At 40.0% G+C, this 18,777-nt stretch overlaps 1 protein-coding gene across 1 annotated transcript in view; it reads right to left on the bottom strand.

The window, feature by feature from the left end:
- Window positions 1-18,777, bottom strand: part of kcnh5b (potassium voltage-gated channel, subfamily H (eag-related), member 5b) — a 151,146-nt gene extending 132,369 nt beyond the window's left edge. Inside the window, exons 1-4 of the mRNA XM_051387668.1 lie at window positions 18,584-18,777; window positions 9,240-9,363; window positions 5,079-5,185; window positions 3,196-3,324 (exon numbers count right to left, since the gene is read on the bottom strand). Of these exons, the coding sequence (XP_051243628.1) occupies window positions 3,196-3,324; window positions 5,079-5,185; window positions 9,240-9,363; window positions 18,584-18,656 (433 nt within the window). The 5' untranslated portion in view covers window positions 18,657-18,777. The remainder of the gene's footprint in view (window positions 1-3,195; window positions 3,325-5,078; window positions 5,186-9,239; window positions 9,364-18,583) is intronic.

Here is an 18,777-nt window from a genome sequence, read left to right on the forward strand (position 1 = left end):
GTTGTGGCGTGCCGAGCCGCGGGAGCAGCCAGAGTCAGAGCCGAGAGCAAGTGTAGGTCTGCAGCACGAGCGAACTCAGCTGCCAAAGCCCGCAGCGATGAATCTCCCTCCCTCACAAACGGCCTCTCCCACCCCTCTAATAACCAGGCGGGTTAAACTGCAGCCCACAGTACACCGCTCTGAGGATTATGCTGCATCCTCCAACCAGCCGTACTGTACTGAAATACATTGAAGTGTACTGGCTGGCTTCGGTCTGGCTGCAGCACGTCAGTCAAACCACCAACGGCAATGTGGAGCCTTGTTGTTGACGAATCAGAAGCCACATTGGGGACTAAAACAGCTTAAACTAAGATATGACCTTTTAACCTGACAACAAAATGATCATGTTGGGTCAGTTTACATATATAACTATGACAGTACTATAAAACAAACTAACTTCTCGACTCTGCAGACTTGCAGCCTGCAACGTAGGCTGACACTCACAGAAATAGCCTCACTGAGCCACTAGCTTAGCCAACATTACAACACAGGTAACAGACATAGACGTTTACAAACGGGTCATGAATATGCTTCTAGTGACCAGCGCGTGCATGGAGAGTCTGACAGCAGCTGCTCGTTGCTCAGTTAGCTCTGACTACCGGCAGCTGAGCGATAGTCAGTTTCTGACAGTGATTCTCCTGTGCTGTACTAACAGGGAGGTAGCTAGCAGAATATGGGTGTTTTGTCACAATTTAATAAGGCTTTTATTGTGAAACATTTGCAGGAACGTGTTGTGGAAAACTCACTGACTTGCACACTCATTCATGGGCTCTCATTATGTGACACCTAGTGGTAAAATTCGGTATTACCTGTTTGGTCTTTTTGCCTTAATATCGAACCGGTTTGACACTTTCTACATTGATCCGACCGTAGTTCCAAGAAGGCTCATGTAGGTGAAGTTCTTTGTGTTGTTTTTTTTCCTGATACTCTGACTGAACTGTGGTTGCCGGACCTTTAGTGGCTTTTTTTTTGTTAAATGACGGGTGATTACAGAACTAAATCTGAAGTTTGTCACATCATCAGCCGGAGCTGCTAACTGGCAAAGACATGAGCGCACTGATGTGACAATACTAATTCCACTCAAGCTCTAATTGCATGTTCAACCCATGTTATTCATGTGTCGCAGAGCACACATAATGAATAAACAAATCACACAACAACTCTGGGCAGGTCTGCAACGGGGGGGGGGGGACCTCACTGCATGTGTTCACATGTGTTTACATGTGTGTGTAGATTAAAGAGGGGGAAGGGTGAGGGATCCTTGTCAAAGGGCAAACACACCCGCTCAGCTTCGCCGAGAGTGACTCCCGGGGCAGGAAGCTGACACTGTGCATCAGTCAGGGCACAGAGGACAACACCGCCACCCACATCTCCAGTGATTCCTGACAGCATCACAGCCTCCTCAAACGCAACCTGACAGCTCGAGACGTTCCCGCAATGCAGGGAAACAAGACTTGACTCGCTCTTTTTCATCCAGCCGCAGCTTTGGATGAAAGAAAGAGGGGAGGAAAGAGAGATTGGTGGCAATGCAAAAATGTCCTGAGATTTCGCAGCGGGAGAGAAAGGACAGAAGAGGAACGAAGAAGAAGAGACAAAGTAGTGAAAGAATGGATAGAAAGAAGGAGGAGCACGAGGAGGTGGAGGAAGAGGAAGGCTTGAAACATAAGAGACGAAGGAGGAGAGTGAAAAGAGTAACAAGAAGGGAATAAAAAGAAAAGGAGGAGGAGGAGGGGATGACACACAGTCAAAGCATGAAAAGGAAGGAGGAAGTTGTGTTTTACTGATCTGTATGTACATATATTTTACACTTGCTTTGGCAATGTAAACATCTGCTTTTTCCACATGCCAAAATTGGATCTTTGAATTGCACTGAAAGAACAAGTACGACACAAAACAGGAGGAGGAAGAGAAGAATCTCTGGAGAAATAATCTGAAAGAGGAAGGCGATGGAGAAGACCAGATTGCAGGTTTGCAGCTCTGTGAGGCTGCACTGGGGCTGAGACACCAGCCGACATGAACTATTGTGTTTTTCATATACATTATTGATTCTAACACTTTCTGTCTTTCTCCCTTCAGAATCCATAAAAAGGTCACAGCCACCATTTTTATCAATCATTAACAACGATACTAGAACCAAAAGTAATACAAAAAAGTAGATTTTTAGGAAATAAAGGTCAGTACGATTGCATCATAACACTCTTTCACCTTAGTTTCACTTTGTGTACCCCCTACAGTGGCTCCATGTCCTGCAGTTTGAGAACCACTGGTTTAGTGTGATTAAAAGCCATTAAAGTGTGTAGTTCTGTACCAAACAAACATGTTTTATAACATCTGGAGTACAAGATTTTGTAGTACAGGGCTTCTCTGCAGCTCTACAGTGATTTCCACTGACATTATAATGCTGTTTCGTCACACATTTTACATTTATATAGAAAATTGCACCTTCTGTGATTTGGATATTGCACTGAATTGTGCAGCTCTACGTGCTAGTATGCTAAAATTAGCTAATTATCACTAAACACACGGTAAAGCTGAGGCTGATGGGATTGACATTTGTTTTGCAGTTATTTCATTAAAGTATTAAGCATAAAGAGAAGAGAGGATAAAGAGGAAGGACTGAGAAGAACATGAAGATGAGAAGGAGAACAATAAAAACTGGGAGAATGAAAAACATCAAGAGAAAGAACAAGAAGTTGAACGAGGAGGAGGAGGAGGATGAAGAAACGTAATTATATGTCCTATCAGAAGCCAACTGGCGTTACATTACGCACCGGGGCATCCAGCCATGTACCCATTTGCTTCCCACTCACACATTTTGTCACATGTCATCCCCCGTATCGCTCCCTTTCTCCTGTAACTCCTCACTGTATACTATCTAACAAAACAGGAACACCATAAAAATGATCTTTTCTGGTGGCTCGGCACACTAAGCTGCACATCATGTCCTCAAAACATCGGGTTTTCAAACCCATCAAAGACTTCTGGTTGCACATCTTTCTCCACATCTCTCTCTCTCTCTCACGCTTTTTCAAATTCTACTGTGAATCATCTCATAATCTTCAAAAAAGCAGAGAGACATTATTGTTTGTGCAGAGATGTTTTTTCGGGAGGCGTCTCTGAGGAAAAGCACCTGCCTGCCCGCAGTGAAACACTCACCTTTTGTGGTTTCGTCTTCGATGGGCTGCTTGAAGAGGGTGATGTCCTTAAAGGTGCACAGGAACAGGACCACCTTGTCGTTCTCGTTCCTGATGGGAGCCACTTGCATGTAGAACCACACTGGACTTCCTGCAGAGACATCAGAAAATCTTAGTTTGTGTCCTCCTAATCAGGTCTGTAAGTAATCTTTTAGATTGTTCAGTCTATAAACAGTGGGAGGAACAGTGAAGACTGTCCATTATCATTTCCCAGAGCCCAAGATGACGTCTTTAGATGTCAGGAAAAAAGTCAAAAACTCAGTTTATAATGACATAAATCAGAGATAAGTAGTAAATCCTCACATTTGTAAGTCTGGGAGGAGAGAATCTTTTCAAATTACTGTGTCTATTGACTAATTGTTAATCGTTTGAGCCCTTTTCAAAACCCCAACCTATATGGTAATTCTAAAGTCGCACAAGCTTATCAACAGCAAAAATCTTGATTAAAGAAAAAAAAAAAACATAAAATTGCTGCAATCACTGGATGTTTTTTAGCCAACAAATCTTTCATGTTGCGTTCAACTTTGAACAACTTTGACACTCAAATCTGCGCTTTAGTAAACTGCTGCACAATAGAGGAAGCATTTGCAGACAGTTATGAGACATGAGTCAACAATACTAATACGCTTCTTTAATAAAGTGACTCTCCAGCCAAAAACTTTAGATTAATTCCCATCATCCTAAGTGTAATGTTCAACTGTCCACATACTTTTGGCCATATAACGAGAGCAAAGAACACTGAAGGCTTCACTTCACAGACCCTACTGTCAGTGGTTCGTCTATTACCAGAAACAAAACAAGCTGAGAAAGCTCAAAGAACAAAAGATATAAATATTTAAATACACAAATGAATTTTAATATTTTGTAATAATGAAATGATGCTTAATGTGAGCTGACTGTAACCCTGGAATACCAAATTTAATTATTCTGGTGATGAAAAGCTCTATTCTTTTGTGCATTGCATTGTGGGACAACTAATCAACAGTCCAGCAGTTTTAATCTGCATATTGACATTTTTGAGTTCACTTTCAACTACTAAAGAACGCTGCATACTCAATAGTATGTCCTATTTATAAAGAACCTTTTTTACTCAACTGACACTTTGAGACGAACATAATGAAATTGAGTAATTACAGTACTGAGCTGTTCCACTCTGTGTACCCTGTTGTACCCAGTAATCTTCATAAGAACAATTTGATCCTCACTGTCCCTGAACATGATGTTTAAATTACCCCATATGCAAACACACGTGTCCTTTTAACAACTTAATGTTAAGGTCATCACTTTAAAGGGAACTCAGTGTTCTTTCTGTAGAGACAACCCTCGAACCGGCTGAGGTTTCTGTGACTTTATTACCTCCTCGCGCACTTTCAGGAGAAGCCAAAGTTCAGCAAAGTTGCACACACCTTAATATCATAATTTCTGTAGATACAAGTTGTTCGTAGTCATCATCCATCTCATTTATATCCAGCCTCTAAAAAAAAAAAAAGCCCCACTCTGCTGATTTGTCAGCAAATTTGAGCCACTTTAAAATTGATCTTTTTTTTTTTTACTGTTTCTCCCTCCGAGCCTCGTGCTCCTCCACCTTGCGTTTTGCTCTGGTAGGTCATCACTCTTTGAAGACAGGAACATTTGGAACTATTTTTCTCTACACACTTTGTCCATTGTACTCCTCATCAGCGCCGCTGAGGGGGATTTACTGCTCACTCCACTGCTGCTATAATCACGATATTTGATCTGCGGGAACCGCTGATCCAGACGTAAGGATATACAGTTATGAATAATTCTCCCAGAGTTACAAAACAGATGACACAATGTCAAGTAATGAAGTAAGTGAGCACTCACTGTTCTTTCTGTACAGCAGGATTTCGAAGCAGTTGGACTCATAGTTGTCGAACGTCTGCCTGACTTTGTCGATGGTCTTCTTGTCCGTCAGCTCTCCGTACATAAAACTGGAAACAGGCAATATGAGAAACAGCGGCGATCAATACTGACCCTGGCCCTTTGCCCCCTGTGTTATAGTATATCACATATGTTTGTAATGGCATCATCAATCTGTCATCTTACCATAAAGTGCCCATTAAGTTTTATGTTTGGTTTTTATGGAGTAAATTGACGCAGCGGCAGCATAAATTTTGCTCACAGTGAAGGATTGTGGATTATTTTTGGATTGGTGCAGCCAGCATTTCCTGGCATGGTTGTAATTATTCCTTAAAGGGCTGAGGACATTTTAATCTGTGCTAATATAATTAGTCTGAGTGATTACTTTCTTCCCAACAGCCGCAGCATCTTCAAGGACTGATACACACAGAGGTGACAATACACACTGAAAATGATCCATCAGTTAAGCTAACGGTATGTTTTCTCCTTGTAGATCATGTTTTTATACTATATTTTCAGTGTTTTATCACTAAATAACATCTAGAAAAAGCCTAAACTGAGTTCTTTCTGCTAATGTAACAGCCTCACATGTTTGTGGCTAATATAGCTGGTTTAAAAATGGATGAGGAATCCAAACATGGTTGCTCATTTAGTGCAGGTGCATATACCGAAAACGTTCCTCGCTCTTCTGAGCATCAGTGCTCATAAAGCGAAACATCCGGCACTAAATTAATTTCTTGATATGACTCTAAGTGGCTTTTAAATATTCATTTACCTGATGGTTTAAACTGCAATGTTCAGGAAATGTTAATCTTACAAGTACTAAATGTCTTTCAAGTCACCAGATGATCGCACAAATCGTCACAAATGTATCTGCGTAAAGCTTATTACTCACAGCCATATGAAAGATAAATCTTAAGCTTAATAACTCAATACTGGGACATTGTATATTTGAAGTGAAAAGTTTTTTTAAAAGGAGGTATAAGATCAAATAAACAGGTATTTACAGGAAACAGGAACTGCTGGCTGAGAGCATCCCAAGAGGAGAGGGAGAGACCCCGACGCTTTTGGAGCTATCAATCAATCAAACTTTATTTGTAATCACCTTTCATAAAGTATAGAAGTTCAAAGTGCTTCACAGATAATGGACAAGACGATAATAAGACAAAATGCAGTAAAAAATTAAATAAAGTAGAATACAAAGATAAAAATGACAATAAAATACATTACAATTGATTTTACAGGTATAACAATAAGATATAATAAAAGCTATACTATAAAACTAAATAAAATTAATTAAAGCATGCAGAAATGACAAATAAAAACAATAAGGATATATATTATAAGGACACAATTTAAATGAATATACAATTATACTTAAAAAACAAAATACTAGGAGATAAAAAGCAAGAAATGGTAAATAATGTCTAAAACCATCCCTAGTTAAAAGCTGGGCTGAAGAAGAGGTGGTTTTTCACTGCATTCATTCCCATTGAGGCTGCACAAATTACAATATAATAAAGTATATTTGTCACTAAATTTGTCATTAGTCGCTTTTTATTTATAAAGTCTGACAATCTGCTAAAAATTAACCCAGTTGGCAACACTGGTCCCAATCCTAGAAGGTCAATGTCCCCCTCACACGGTTTGATTGGCAGGTGGAAGTTTACAGCAGAAACACCACAGCACTGAATAAATTAAATAGAAATAAAATAGAATTACATAAAAACTATAATCTGGACACAAACATAAAAAAAAGAACCTCCACTCAGCTTTAATTGTTTAATTGTGGATTGTAAATATAAAACTGGCATTAACCATGTAGATTAATATATTGATTAAACAGCAGAGACTGCAGTCGGAGCAGAGAGAGCAAACAGGTGAGGTAGCTTTAATATCCTTCAGCTAACATGCTAATGGGTTGAGAGAAAAGGCCGTTAACAGATCCCAGTGAAGTAATTGGATGACAACTGAGAGGTGGAGCCCCAGAGAGATGATAAAATTAGAATGATAATTGTCTTCCTGCTTGAACTTGCACTTAAAGTTTCTTTCCATATTTAAATTTCAAACTTATTAACAGTAATTTAAATGGAAATTTGGGGGTTTGGGGATTTTGGGACACTGTGACAAAGTAAGAGGGGCTCAGCTTTAATGAATAACAGCAATACTGCCTATAGTATCTATACAGCAGCAGTGGTTCCTCAGCACAAGTTGAACATGTCTATGAGTCGTGAGCAGTTCCACCAAAGACTTCTCAGATTGTTTCATTAGAACTTAAAAAGGTTGGAAGTAAAGAACACAAATCAATGTTTTTTCTTCTTTACTATCACATTAATCATCTTGTGACCTTTTAAAAGTTCTATATATTCAATATTTTAGAGTCACATGGTGTCTCACTCCCTCTGCCTGTGTTGTATCGCAGCCTCTCTGTGGTTTGTTTCCATAGCCGGTCTGCTCTGACTGAAACTGCTGTTTTTATCATCTACGTCGGTGAATTAAGGATTTATTTCCACCAAACCAGAGTTGGTGATTGTTGGAAAGACTAACAGAGACAGTTTTAATGAATTTTATTCTGTTTCTGTCCACTTTGAATGAAGTTACGATGATCTGAAGGTAAAATGAGTGTTTGTGTCTCTGGAGTCTGGTGGAGAGTGATAGTGATATTACGGCTGTTTGTGGTTAAACTGAAGGTCTATCTCTGTAGGGATCCTTTCCATAATGCTGTCAGACACTGACAATAACAACCTGAGTCTGTCAGTGGCAGAAACAACTACTGTTAGTGGACGAACTTTGACGGTGCATTTGTCCCCAAGGATTACTGATCAACTTAAATTGCAACTATAGCGGTTTATTTCGTTAGCAATTGTTGGGAAGACAGTTATTGTGAGTTTTATTAATTAAAGTCACAAAGTCATTCCTTTGTATTGCAGTCAAAAGATCAAAAATGACTCTCCCAAAATGGCACCAGGCCCCATTAACAAGCCCCCATCTTCCATCACTTTGGCAGCAGTCTGTAAGTTTAAGCTCTCAGTGGGCTCTTCTATCCTCTCAGTGTCACGTCTGAGTGGATTGTCGGCCTCAGTGTCCCCCCCCCCACCACGCTGCCACCACCTCAGCCCAGAGCAGCAGGGAGTGGACGGATAAATCTCAGCGCCCCTATTCTCACTCAGCTCGGTGTACGAGGGAGCTGTTTTTAGCCGGCGGCTGGTCAAGGCCGTCACCCCCGGTCAGATCTGCGAGGCGCCTGAGGACAGGAGTCGTCCTTTGGAGTCAAATTTTAAAACGTCTTGACTGACAGGCGAGCAAGACACCGTCCTCGAGCAGGACCGGGCAGAGCTCCCCTGGCAGCTCTAAATTGGATTCATTTCAGTGTCTCGCTGAGCGGTGTGCCATCTCTTCCTCGCTCTCTCTCTCTCGCTTTTAGAGCGAGTGGAAATGCCAGATGCATTGATTTGCATGATTTTTTTTGTTGCAGTGTTACTCTGCTGAGCTCCACACTTTTGATATCAGAGCAACTTGGTATCATGTAAACAGCTCTCCAGAGCAGCGCTGTGCTGTTTTAATGATCACTACAGCAGGACAGAAGCAGGAAGGCACAAAAACTGTCACTTTTTAATTCTCTCTCTCTCTCTCTCTCTCTCTCTCTCTCTCTCTCTCTCTCTCTCTGCTTTAATAATGGATGAAACTGAATAAAAAAACGACATATTAGGGATTTTTGCAGGATAAATAGAGCACTTTGAAAAGGACATGCTTTTACTTTTAAAAACACTGACTCATGGCTACTCTGCTGTGGTTTTAACTCATAAAGATTGCTGTTGAAAACAAATATTGGTTTTTATGAGTTCTGCTTAAACAGAAGCATTAAAACCATTAAAAACACATTTGCCCAGGGGCTGAAAAAGGCAAATTGTTGCTATAGATTTATTAAGAAAATGTGTGCAAATGTAAAGGAATTACTGCCCATTTAGTTATGCTGTGTGTGCAATTACGATAAAAGCAATAAGACTAAAGAGTCATTATTGCTCCATTACTGTACTGTAACTTATATTGCTTTAGACAACAATAATTGTGCACGTTTACAGTGTTTAAATGTTCAGTAATAATACGAAATAAACAAATCATTACCTGCATGTGCTGCTCTTCTGCATGACTTCAGCCCTGTGGAAGCCAGACAGCTTGCAGAATCCGTCATTGCTGTAAACTACAGGCCACTCCACGATCTGGGCGTTTCCCAGGAGGAAGCTGGTCTCTGATAGATGGACAGGACAGACAGCGCATCAGCCACAGTAACAGCATCAATCATCAAAAGCAGATAAAAGGCTGCAAAGCGTCTTGTAGCCTCTGGAGAGGATTGCACAAAGATATAGGGGTCAGTTTTAGTTTTCCTCTTCGACTACTCAACACGTCAACTAATGCAAAATATAGAGATTTTAAAGAAATATAGCTGGACTACAAGGGGGGAAAAAATTACATTTGAACTTGCTGACCATCCAACTGCTGAACAAATATTACACAGTAGGTTTATATCTCAGCATTTGGTTCACTTCTGTGAAGAAAAGTAAATGTAATGTAAACAAATATGAGGGCCAAGAAAACACAGTATGTTTGTTAAAAAATATTTAAAAAAATACATAATGCAGACAGAGAATTGTACAAAAAGTCAAAATTCCTGCAAACTTCCTGCAGTTTGGGTTCATTGTATAGTTTTGAATATAATGTGAAATATGAATAAAATATGTCACTTAATCAGGAGTCGTCGGTTTACTAAGGGTTTACTTAAGGAAAAAGGTTGGGAACCAAGGGTCTACATGCTACTTTAAGGCCAACCAGATGAGATGCACTGTGTATATTCTGATAAAATATCCATATCTAGGTCCATACTTAGTGTTGGATCTGTAACCATAGTGGTAAAGAAAATGTTTAATTTATTCTGTCCTATACTTTGAATTAAATCATTAAATTAACTAAAACCCAGATTTAATTTAAATTGTGCAACAAGTTTAATCATTTAACAAGTTCCCTTAGACAATGGGCAGACCCACCCGTGCTAGAGGACTCTCACACCAAAAAGACTGTAACTGTGGACCAGTTCTCCCAGAAAACTTCCAAAACACTTCCCAGTCAGAAGGAAAGATTACAGCAACCAATAAACTCTTTGAAACTACAAACGGTGACTCAAAAAAAACCCCATCCTTTAAAATCTGCAGCCTGCAGTTTGGAATGAAAGAGCTGAGTAAGATAGTCGGTTTGAATCATCTCAACCTTTCTGCTCTCCTCTTTCATGCCAACCAAACACTTATCTGGATTTTCAGCAAAAAGTCATTGAGCATTTACGACTTTAACCTCTGTCATGATCCTTCATCACTGATTTATTCCGTTCTTTAAAGCCTTTTCCTAAACCTTCACAAGTTTTGTATTCGGATAATATTATTATTATTATTATCAGAGCGAGTTCATCGACGTGTCATTTTGACCTATTATTGGTGTTTATGCACATATTCAACTTAATTTATTCAACTGAATTGCAATAAACCTTAGAATTTCCAGAATACCATCATTTTACATTATGTTTGGTATAAAATAATTAAATAATGTAAAAACATCAAATACTACAACACGTGTATTATACTGTTTTGTATGTTGGCGACCGGCACAACATACACAATTTTCACCATGCTTGGATCTCAATCAAGTGTTTGTGGATCATATTTAATTTCCTGTTGTTCACTTAAAGAGTTTGCTCATTCAAGAACGACACATCACTAGTGTGACACAGTTGAAAGCTGTGGAAAAAGCTAGTAAGTGGACCTTTAGTTTGCATCTAACTAAATGCATCAGAAGAGTATTTGGGGATTAAAGTGAACCGATTATTCTTCTATTTACGTATTTATTGTGTAATTTAATGCTTTTATCCAATTATACAATAATGGTGGAAACAAAATAGGTTAAAGTGCCAGAATGGCACAATATGATATGTTTTTCATTTGTTTTATTTATTGAATTTTGGATACGCAGTACGGTAATGCGGTGGACCAAACATCCTCTCAGAAACACTAACCTGATCTTTAACCAACTGCACCAAGCAGTCTGCAGCTGAAGGGCTCATTTGTATGAGGATGAAGGGGACAGAGGGCAAAAAACTGATCACCATCCTCCAACTATGAAATCTATGAGAGTGAATGGTTTAACCTGAACGAGCTGCTGCAGCTGCAGGAGAGTCGGAAACATCTGCAGTGGAAAAATTACCACCAGCAGCTTGTTGTTTTTTCTCTCTCTTTCATAATCACAAAGATCTTAATTATTCATTTGATATATTCTGCATGGTGATAGCTTTGGTCACCAGGGAGGGCAATAAAAGGGGTTTTAACTGTTCAACATTTAACTACAAGTCACACATACTGTACACAACAGTGCTGCCGACCATCCTGCACTGCTTTTAGATGGATTAAAATCAACTTCAGACTTGCTTGAGTTCGGTAATCCATCACAGTGACCCTTTGTCATCGTTGTATTGCTTTCAACTGAGATCTTATTTTTGTAGCTTTGGTCAACGTTTCTCTCAGTTATTAGGGTCTGGGAACACGAGGATATTCCTACACAAGACAAAAAGGTCTTCCAGATTAGCTAAAACAATCTGAAGTTAAAAACGAAAGTGAACTACAGTAACTATGGTCAAAGTTAAAGCAGTTAGAGAAATCATTTTACTTTTTTGTCTTTGTTTTCTTTAAGTTTGGCGGGTTTGTTTAAAACTGATTGTCTAATTGCTGGTGTCACTTTACACAGTCGGGCTGTATACAATTTTAGAAATGCTAACAGGATGTAATACAATTACAATTGGAGATGTGTTTAAAGGTTATTTTTATATATATGAAATTGACTTGCCATCATCTTAGACCAAAACAATGGGCGCTACAGCGGACCAGACTCCACTGACAAAGCCAGTATTTTTAACTAGCGACTCTGGTTTGGTGGAAATAAACTCTTAATTCACCAAGTTAGATGAGAAAATAGCTGCGAAAAGGGCTGCAAATACTCACTACTCCACTAAAAGTTATTTCTGCCATTGACAGGCTCAGATTGTTATTCTCAGTGTCTGACAGCATTATGGAAAGGATCCCTACAAAGATTAGGGATGGGTAAAAATATCGATTCATCAATGCATTGCAATATATTTTTTCCCAATTCAATATCGATTCATTAAATCCTCTGAATCGATTCAAGCCCCTGGCCAGTGGGGGCGTGGTGAGCAACACCTGTGTGTGATTTGTGACAATCGAACCACGATACGCCATACCAAGACGCAAACACATGATGGAAGTCGCCGTCCCAAAGCTTTTAAAATTATTGACAGGTACTCTAATGAATTATTTGTGTAATTCTACTTATTACTGAATCGAAATCGGAGCATTTAAATCAATATCGAATTGAAATCAAATCGAATTGTGACCTAAAGAATCAAAATCGAATCGAATCGTGAGGTTCTTAACAATACCCAGCCCTAACAGAGATAGACCTTTAGTTTAACCAGAAACAGCCGTAATATCACTATCACTCTCCACCAGACTCCAGAGACAAAAAACTCAATAAAATCGTCTCTGTTAGTCTTTTCAACAATCACTAACTCTGGTTTGGTGGAAATAAATCCTTAATTCACCGACGTAGATGATAAAAACAGCAGTTTCAGTGGGAGCAGACCGGCTATGGAAACAAACCACAGAGAGGCTGCGATACAACACAGGCAGAGGGAGTGAGACACCATTATATCTTTACATAGCAGATAGTTGTTTGCTGCTATATTGATATTTTCAATCTCATATATAATCTTTAAGGACAGACAAACATCCAGCTGCAAAGAAATGTCTTCAACAACTAATTAAAACTCAGATGAACAACAACACAAATGGTGACAAATTGAATTTTCTATCTTGTATCTTTTCTGTAGGTGTATCTCAAATTTAGGTTTCCCGCAAGCACTGAATGCACCAACAAGAAGCAGTCCCTGTTCCAGTTATATTATTGCACATCGATAACAAAGTGTCCACTGTAATGGATTCCCTACAGTATCACAGGTAAAGTTCAAGCCTCACAGGTTATTTTTTATAGCAATCAGCCACAAACTGAACCCAGTGGCTCCTTGAAAGGTTCACCTGCTTTAGGAAATGGTCAGCAGTATGTGAATGGTAAATGCAATTTGTAATTAATGAGCTAAAGACAACGGATAACGTCCTTAATGCCTGCCAAATCCGCTGTACCAGTAACTTTGGCAGGTAATGATTCATCAATTACAGAGCCGCCTCTTTTCCAAAAAGTAGTTGGCTTGTAAAAGAGTGAATTTTGGGATGAAATGAAATTGGAACAGCTTTTCAAACACGACTGTGTCCGTGCCCAAAAACATCACAAGCATTCAGTGTTTCCCACTGTTTTCAGCAGGAGAGGAAAATCCTGTGAAACAGCATTTTAAACTATGAAAAGACACTAAAATCTCTGCAGTGAAACACAAACGGATGAGTTCTTGAAGGTGTGTCAGCAGCTCTTTCGTGCAGGGTTCACTGCGGGTTTTACAGCCTCCAACACTCGATTGATTTCACTGGGCAGCCATCTGATGATATAAAAAAAAAACATTTACAGTAATAAAAATGTTCTAGCTGCAGTCAGGGAAAACCTCCACTGTATCAGCAGTGGACATCAGACTGCGTGATATCTGATTTCTAATAAAACAACTAATTAGTTCTGTATATCAGTTGCTTCCAATAATCACCAATGAACACTTACATGACATTTCAGAGCAAGCAAGTGTATTCTTAATCTGTACAGTGACCTTTCAATTAATGTTCATTATCTGTAAAGGTGTAACAGGAAGCTGACAGGACGATGCTGCTACAGAGGAAGAGGCTGCTTTACCAATTTACACCTGAAAACCATCCGGATCCTCTAGTTTCTAGACTGATTTAATGACTCCCTCCATTCACAAGTTTCTGTCTTTTCTGCAGCAAGAAAACAGTGTTCACTGCAGTTCACAGTAAGAGAGGATGTGATGAGAGAAAGCTCCTAAAGTGCAAAGTGGTGAAAAGAGTGGAGAAAAACGACCCGCTGAGTATTCTCCATAAAGTGAGTTTTGTTTGTTGGGGTAAAAGCATCGAACATTACTTGAAAATCTTAGAAGAAAATTGTTCCCTAATGATTATTGTTGACGACATTTTGACAAACATTACCTATTCTAGGTCTCGCTCCCCAGTTCTGGTCAAAACGTTTGGATTGTTGGCAAAGAAAGCAATTTTAAGACATAACTGCTGTATGACGCCATTTTTCGGACATTATAGAGACCGAATAATGGATTATCAATTAATTGAAACAATATTGTTCTCTGCAGATTAAATTAAATTACCAAGACGAGTCGAGACCGAGTCCAAAGAGGTTTGAGTCCAAGCGGCTGGTAACCATGGTCAAAGACAATGTTAATGCTCATTCTAGATGGATTTTGAATGAAACTAACACCAATTTTCTGTGGTTCAGTGGTTTTGTTTTGAAGGAGGAAGTTACTTCAGGAAAAAAACACATATTGCTGGACTTAGTTAAGATAAACTAGAATATTTGGCGAGACCGAAGGCCAAGTCCAAGTACCAACGAGTCTGAGACAACAGAAAAGAGCCCTGATCTCAGGTGATATCGAGTGACAAAGTCTGTGTAGGACTTTCACTCAGGAGACCACGGATTGTTTCCTGTGTGAAACCAAAAGTCAATGTTGGCTTATTTAAAGTTTATAACGTAACATATGTGACTTGTTGCTACAGTAAAGGCAACAAGACTTGCAAGTGATATAACGGAAGGAAGTGAGCATAGCAGCAAACGACTTCATCAAGAGGGCACGCACAAAAGGATCGTCTAATTTTTCAACTTCATCTCATCTGTTCACTCACATACACAGATATTTCTTGTTTTATAAAACCACCTGAGCAAGAGCGGACAAACCCATAGCCATAGGGTATTCCGGTATTCTTTATTTGAATGACGAAGGCAGATGACCGCCACCTGCTGGTATACGAAGTTATTACCTCTCTCGCACTGTATGCGTAAGTAGTAGTTTGCTTTAGTCGTTGCAGTGCCAAGACAATTGGCTTTCGTCTTTTTATGTCGGTTTGGTGTGAAACTGCAATGTTTCACAGCATTAACCACGTGTTTAAAAGACGTCTCATACAGACGCTAAAGGGGACAAAGCAGCCACATTAAGAACAATACAATATGGCCTTTTCTCTGCACCACCCTCAGGACAAACTTTACAAGTCGCCTGTATTTTTCATTCCTCCAACAGTTTTGTTTTAAATTAGCATTCAGTTAAAATAAAACTTATTAATGGACTTGGACTGAAGTTTTTTAGGCTGGTGGTGGCTCAGCTTTCAGAGTGCAGTCTATTGTAAAGGCGGAGAGGGTCACACCTTCATCAAAGAACCATCCAGAACAATAACAGCCTCATCTGTTCTCCGCCGCTCTTTCCAAACAATTACTTAAGTGATTTTTAAGCACAAAAAAAAAAAGGAACAATAGTTACTTAAATTTATCGTCTTGTTTTAAGCCTAAAATCTGCCGGCTGCAGCCTCCTGAGTGCCCTTTGGAATTAAAGAGCTGACTAAGACTTAATGCAACACAAGAAAAACCCAGAATCATCTCGACCTTTTCTGCTCTCCTCTTTCATCACAACCAATTACTTAGCTGGACCCAAGTTCGACCAATAGGGCCGCCTGAAGGCCGACAGCAACCAAAGCTGCTTGAAGAACCGGCATGGGGGGGGGGACTCCGACTCTCCATTGAAACCCACTGATGAGATTATTTTAGCGTTAACAGCTCTGATTCAGTTGTCAGGGATTTCTGTAACAGGCGCTTTTAATTACAGATCTAATTTATGGTTCAAATGAAAGTCCTGAGTGAAAGAAAGAAGACTTTTCTGCAGAGAAGATACAACGTTACTGCAGCCGGTTAGAGCCGCGGTTCCCAAGCTTTTTTATTTATCATATTCTGACTTTTTTACATTCATTTATACATTTCTTTTGCTACATTTCTGATTACTTTTTGCCATTTTAACCATTTATCCATTACTTTTAGCTAACTATTAAGACTTCTCTGCTAACTTACTCACTAGGTAGTCTTCAATCAATACCTGCTGTTCAGGTGTTACAGCAGAATCAATACGTTGATATAGCTCAATTTTTTACTGTAATTTCTTTTTTTTCAAATCTCTTCATTTAATATTAAAAGTTCATCAGCGACTCTGATACAGTTTTGTACAGTATTGTTTTGTCTCATACAGGCGTGACGGTGCAGAACGAGCAGGGGGCGGACAGCAAAAGACAAATGTAGGTCACAGTGGGTGGATGGGTGAGACAAGACTTTCACACAGGAGACCAGGGATTGGTCAATCAATCATTATTGATCGTTTTAAGGAAGTTGTTATTTTAACGATATTTTGGTGCTTAAACCAAACCAACCTGCGACGTCACCTAAAATCTTTCAAAGCAAGCTTTATTTTGAAAGTCTAACCGGACTTATTATTGTGCTTAACGTGAAAACTACACAGTAGACTGATAAAAGAAAGTTTGGAAAATCTCTTAATGGGACTTTTTTTTGGACTTTATACATATTTTTTCCCTTTAAGCCATTATTGATTATAGATTCCACCTGCAGCTTTTCCCGCTTCGACAAATCAAAATGTCTGCCGAGCCCTGTGACCCAGACCCTTCAGGGCCCCAAAGGCTCATTGTGCGTCTGTTGTTCTGTGATCAATTACACGTTTTTAAGAATGTGCATCAAATGATCAGATCTGTCTCTGTCAAACGTTACATGGAGAATATTCCCAAATATCTGTGTTTAAATATATTACAAACAAAGATCATTCTTTACCTGCTGCCATGTACCAAACACTAAAGTAAAATATATTGGACTGAAATATTAAATAAAGTGGAACTGTTGATAATCCCAGAGACATATGTGGTTATTTATTCTAGTACTGTTAAGTTATATGAAAAACTGTCACTCACATAAGCTAAAGCTGCAAAAACCCATAAAACTAACACATAAAACTATAAAAATGCCCAAAAGTGCTTAAAATATTAAAGAAGTCTAAATAATAAGTAGTTGCAGCCCTGTCCCTACATCCTCCATGTGCTCCATGTTACAGTTTAAAGACAAACTTAAAAGGCTGCAGCCTCTGATCTGAGGCCAGTGAACAACCTCCTGCTCTTCACATCAGTGCAGCTAGTGCATGTGTGACCTCTCAAACACAGGAACATAAAACAGTGCACCGACTCCAACCAACAGCTCTCCAATTGGCGCTGAACCCCCCCAAGAGAGCCGCTCAACAGCCCCAGTGGCACAAACACCGCGACAGACACAAACACATTTCTGGAACAGTCTTCTAGACCTTACCTCCCCCCACCCACCCACCCACCCTCCCTGCCACCAAGTCCACAGACCCGACTCTCATTCCGGCCAATTACTCCGCTCACTTTTCTGGGAAGACAAAAGGAAAGAAATCAATGTAATCAAGAGGAGAGAGCGCGTATTTCTCCGGCCGGTGCCAAGTCCGGCGCGGTTGATAGCGCAGATGGAGAGAGGAGAAACATGAGCAAACATCCAGCTGATGAATACTGACATTAAGATGATGAATAACTGAGCAGCTATTTATTATTCACCCCAGTAGATCTCTCATTTTACTTCACAACACTTTGTTCCAATAAACACAACAGCAGCTGCGTTACATAATGATGGAGCACACATCAACGCAGGTTATTCGTTTCAACTGCGACTCCCTCCTCGAACACACAATAACTGGGCCTAATAACAATAATAACAATAATAATATGAGGAGGAGACGGAGCTGAGGGTTCATTAAGGAGCAGATGGATGCAGCTTTATTGGCTGAGCGGCTGTCAATCCTCATCAACACACAAACCGGCGAGTTAATGACCGAAATAAAACTTTTAATCTTCAAATAAAAACTCGGTGTTTGTTCAGCAGCGCCGCTATTTCGGTCTCACATCATTCCTGGAGATCATTTACATAATTGAATGTGGGAAAGTCAAACTCACAGTAATGGAGTGGGAATAAAACGGTGCGTAAACTGTGACTCTCTGTGAGCAAACCACCGCCGATAGGAGCACAAACTCAACTATATTTCACTAAAAGCTGCAATAAGCGCTCCTTCCAGTGGAAACACTCCCTCCTATATATAACTTACATACTTATTATAATAATGCAATGCGCCATGAACACTCCTAGCCTTAGAGAGGGGTGTGAACTCCATCCCCGCGATATAAATGCGGGTATAAAGTGAGATTATGTGCGTTTATCCTCCACCAACCCTCCGTGGTTGCACTGAGACAGAAACACTGTATTCCAGCAGGGTCCGGGTCCGAGCCTCCTGGTGAAACCGAACCCCCCAAAAAACAAGCGAGCCTCGCTCCGACGCGCGGACTCACCACTTGAACGCCGGACGATGTTCTCCAGAAAAGTGTTCTGCGGTGCCACAAGCCCTCTCTTTCCCCCGGGCATCCTGCTGCGGGCGGGCGGAGCTGGTGTCGGTCAGGGTCTGTGGCGGTGTGTCTGCTGCTCGGAGGTCGGTACTGACGCTGGCTCTCAGTCGGACCGATGGAGAAGCTCATTGTAACCGTGC

The sequence above is a fragment of the Dicentrarchus labrax genome, unplaced genomic scaffold, assembly GCF_905237075.1.
Source record: "Dicentrarchus labrax unplaced genomic scaffold, dlabrax2021, whole genome shotgun sequence".
Taxonomy (NCBI): domain Eukaryota; kingdom Metazoa; phylum Chordata; class Actinopteri; family Moronidae; genus Dicentrarchus; species Dicentrarchus labrax.